This window comes from Benincasa hispida, chromosome 1 (assembly GCF_009727055.1).
Source record: "Benincasa hispida cultivar B227 chromosome 1, ASM972705v1, whole genome shotgun sequence".
In the NCBI taxonomy this organism is placed as follows: Eukaryota; Viridiplantae; Streptophyta; class Magnoliopsida; order Cucurbitales; family Cucurbitaceae; genus Benincasa; species Benincasa hispida.
Window position 1 is genome coordinate 4,578,666 of NC_052349.1, and position 4,412 is coordinate 4,583,077.

A 4,412-nucleotide genomic window follows, 5' to 3' on the forward strand; every position below is an offset into this window, starting at 1 on the left:
TTTTTTCAAAATCAAAAGTCGACCAACGAAAGATTTTGCGATGGGTGAGACATCTCTAATGCAATAATGCATTTTAGATAATGACGAAGTTCTCTATAACATAGTCGGAGGTTAATTTAGAATTGAATCATGTAACATATTAATGCTAGAAGAATTAGGTCATCCGTATAAAAAATAATGGAGTAAACTTGCCAATGAACCCTAAAATAAACTTTGATAGGGATATTTAGGGATGGTGGAGTGGAGGGTTTGCACGTTGTTGCCAACCAATTCTGACCACATTTTTATTGGGCTTAGAAATTAGAAATTATTGTTGGTTGGTTTTGAAGAAAGGGGCAGCCAATTCCTTCTACCTACTCCCAAACCAAACCAAATCCCAATTTCAGTTGACGATCCAGAACTTTCCTTTACCTTAATTACCCAAACCCCCCTTCTTCTTTCTGAATATATTGTCTTTCAGCTGCTTTTTCTTCCTCTTTCATCTTCGTGTTCATCGCCCACTTTCCCCTTTCCTCTGCTTCTCTATCGGATCCAGTCCGACCCACCAATCCAATTCCACGAAATGGGTAGCGGAGAAAAGGTTTTCACTTTGAAGGAAGTCGCTGAGCACAACAATCACAAGGACTGTTGGCTCATTATCAGTGGCAAGGTATAATTCCGTTTACCCTTTTTATTATTCTTCTTTTTTTGTCTGGATCTATGGGTTTTTTTTTTTTTCAATTTACTCCCTGATTCTGCTACTTTTTGCCTTGATCTTTTACTATTGGGTGGATCCTGGTTCTCTTTGTGGCTGTGGAGTTCACTGTTGTTTTGGATTTTGTTTAAGATTTTAGATTTGTTGTTCTTTTGTTCTTATTGGACTGGTTGGTTTTGAGTATGGACGTGATTTATGGCATTCTAAGGTTTGTATTGAACTGTTAGATCTGTGATTTCTGGACTGGACAAGCTTTTAGTTTATAGCAGGGATTATTTGTTATTGATATTGTTTCTGAGCAAGAGGTCATATTCTTGTAATGAATGACATTTCCTAGTCCATTGAGTCATTGGCAGTCACTTAGATCTTGCTCTCTATAGTGCATTAGTGCTGTGAAATATGTGTAAAAGGGAACCTATCCACTCAAGTTGGCTGATTCAATGGTGCTTTGTTACTCTTTCTTATCCTTATGTATTTGGGAATATTGTTGGTTGTTTAATGCACTCCTATCTTCCCTTTAGAAGTTCCAGTGTACTCCTGATCATTAAGGTGCAGTTTGATAGTTTATGAGTTTCTCTGATTGTTTTCTACCTTTTACAAATGCTTTCAGAATTTAATCAACATTAAGACAAAATAGCTTTAGAAACTTGTTTGTCTTTGGAATTGTTTAAAAACCGCTGTGTAGAAATCGTAAGAAAACACACACAAACCAAAAGAATGAAATAAACTAAATAATTACCAAACAAGGACTAAGGTAGTTGACAAAGAGATGTCGGGGGTTATGACTTGTGAGCTGGGGACAATCTTCACTTTCAAACGTCTTGATATCCATCTGTACTGCTTTTTGTTTAAAGATCCCTTTGGGGAAATTTTCCTTTGCTAGAAGTTCTCTGTGTCTTTAGTTCTTCACTAACCAGTAAATCTTGAACCAATGTAGCCGTAGCCTAGAATTTACACCTCGCCCATTTAAAACTCAGGTATCTCATTGTTCGTCAGTTATCGAAATTAACTGATTTGTGTCTGTTTTGTTGATGATAATTCATCAAAACTACCAATGCTTATTAGTTTCAACTTAAGGATAGCAATGACATGAAGATTTATAGGTAGAAATGCATAGTCCTCAGTTATTTTGTCTCTTACTCATCGGCATATTTTGTGCCTATTGCATAATGATTACCATGATGAAATCTGTACATAGCTGTAGGGTGTTCAAAAAACCTGGTAAACCGACCAACTCGGACTACCCAACCCAAACCGCAAGGGTTGGGTTAGGTTAGATTTTATTTTGGGTTGGGTTGGGTTAAAAATGTTAAAAAATATTAAATTCGGGTTGGGTCAAGGGTTACTCCATTTAGGGTCGGGACTGCCGTGAATATTTATATATATATATATAATAATAAAAGTAATGGAAAAAGTAAATTAAAAAAATATAAAAATAAAAATAAAAAAAGAACCGGTGGCCCAACCCGGAAATTTTGGGTTGGGTTGGTTGACTCTCCAAAAAAGAACTAATAGGGTTCATTATTAGTCAACCTGAATTTTTGGGTTGGTCCACAAAAATTTTCCAACCCGATATTTGTGGATTTCTTCCATGCGTGAATCCATGGTGACATATTAGTAAAGATATTTATTAGTTATTACCATGATTATGCATATTTTTCAGAATATATCCATAAATTCTGCAAACTTTAGAACTAGTAAAACTTACCTGTGACCTATTATGAACTGATTCATTACTTTATGGTAATTTGTATATTTAACTGATTTTGAGATTTTTTTTTTTTTTTTTTTTTTTTTTTTTTTTTTTTTTTTTTTTTTTTTTTTTTTCTGGATACTCTTTGGCATTCTTCATGCATGTTAAAAATGATGGCTGTTGAAATTGAAATGTTCCATTTTTCCCTTTAGAATTGGCTCTAGTAGGTAAGGGCGTACCTACTGCGAAGGTTTTAGGTTCAATTTCGGCTCCATTTTATAACAATTTCATTTATGAAATTTATTGTTTATTTCTAATTTTCCTACTATGACTTTCACCTTTTTTTTTTTTTTAAGAATACTTGAATTTTTTAGTCAAATTCTAATAATATAACAACATTAGTTAATTTTTTTAGTTTAAACTTGTCTCGGTTTTTGAAACCATGGATAGAAAATGGATAACAAAACAGAAGACACTTGGTGGAAATAGTAGTGTGAGCTCAATTTTCAAAAACCAAATACCAAATAGTTATTGAACGGAACTTTAATAATTTAAAGCTTCATAGTTAGTCGTGAGAAGGGCAAAGCTTATATCAGCGAGGAGGGCCAAGAGCATAATGTCATTAATCGAAAAGAGACTACCATTCTTATGACTTATAGAAGCTTGCATATATTAAAGAATCGTGTTGCATTTAAACAAGATCTTCCAACTACATCAGTCATCTGATCTGCTTGGTTCCTTAAATTAAATGAACAGGTATATGATGTGACCAAGTTCTTAGAAGACCATCCTGGTGGTGACGATGTTTTGTTATCAGCTACAGGTTTGCTATTTCAGCTTATTGATTTTCAGAACTAGACAGTAATTTTGTGCTTATCAAATGTTGCTGCCACTTGATTTTCCTCGCACAGGAAAAGACGCAACCGACGACTTTGAAGATGTCGGGCACAGTGACAATGCAAGAGAAATGATGGATCAATACTATGTTGGGGAGATTGATGCTTCAACAATTCCAAAGAAGGTTGCATATACACCTCCAAAACAGCCTCATTACAATCAGGACAAGACATCCGAGTTCATCATCAAGCTTCTTCAATTCCTCGTCCCACTTGCAATTTTGGGGTTGGCTGTCGCCATACGCTTCTACACCAAACAAGCTTGAGCTCTTGAGGTAACCTTAGAGACTTTTAAATTTGTTAGATTGTTGTTAGTCGTCGATTTTTATGCTGTTTCTAATGATCAGATTGTTCAGCAATGTCGTTTCTTGGTTATAAAATGCAGACACAGATGGTGGTTTTCATTTCCAACTTCCTCTAGATTTGTTATATTTAATGTACCTTTATACTTTTTAATTTTCAAAATAAAGATGGTGGAGATTTTGTTATCTGCTCTTTTCAACCTCAGTTTTGATATTCTTGATCTGTTGATGACTACCCTATAACTTATTATACTTATGATCAGGTGAGTTTTTTTAAAAAAAAAAAAAAAAAAATCTTTTTTTCCCTAGTATTTGGAGATCAAAATATTTGAAATGATAATGATTGAATCATCAACATAGTATAATCCTACAACATTTGGCGTAAGTAAAATATGTAGGTAGTTAAGCAATATGATTTGAAGTTTGAACCAATAATCAATGACCTCACAAACTTCTTCATTGAAAGTTTGTCCCTTTGAAAATCCATAGATGAGAAAGTTTCCTGCTTCAGTGGTTGGTAGGTGAAGCGTCCAACAATTATTGTTTACTATGAACTTGCTTAGTAATAAATCTATAGGTGTTATTTCCACATTCAAATTTTTTTTTGAAATTTTTTTAAAAATTCAATAATTCTATTCGAGAAATATGTAAATCATTGCAAGAAATATTGATAAAATAGACCTAATTTTTAAAAACAAAAAATCAAATAGTTATCAAACAAAGTTTACATTATTCTTTAATTATATGCTTCATATTATTTAATTCTCTCTTTTTTAAGTCATATTTACAATAACATTTTTGCTTTAATTTCAACTTATAGTTGTACG

General features: G+C 33.3%; 1 protein-coding gene across 1 annotated transcript; it reads left to right on the plus strand.

Moving 5' to 3' along the window:
- Positions 1 to 325: 325 nt before the first annotated feature.
- On the plus strand, positions 326 to 3,773 carry LOC120075243 (cytochrome b5-like). Its single transcript, XM_039028462.1, has 3 exons — positions 326 to 649; positions 3,144 to 3,210; positions 3,299 to 3,773. Exons 1-3 carry the CDS (start codon positions 563 to 565, stop codon positions 3,547 to 3,549), a joined length of 405 nt encoding a protein of 134 aa, XP_038884390.1. The 5' UTR covers positions 326 to 562; the 3' UTR covers positions 3,550 to 3,773.
- The last annotated feature ends 639 nt before the right edge of the window (positions 3,774 to 4,412 follow it).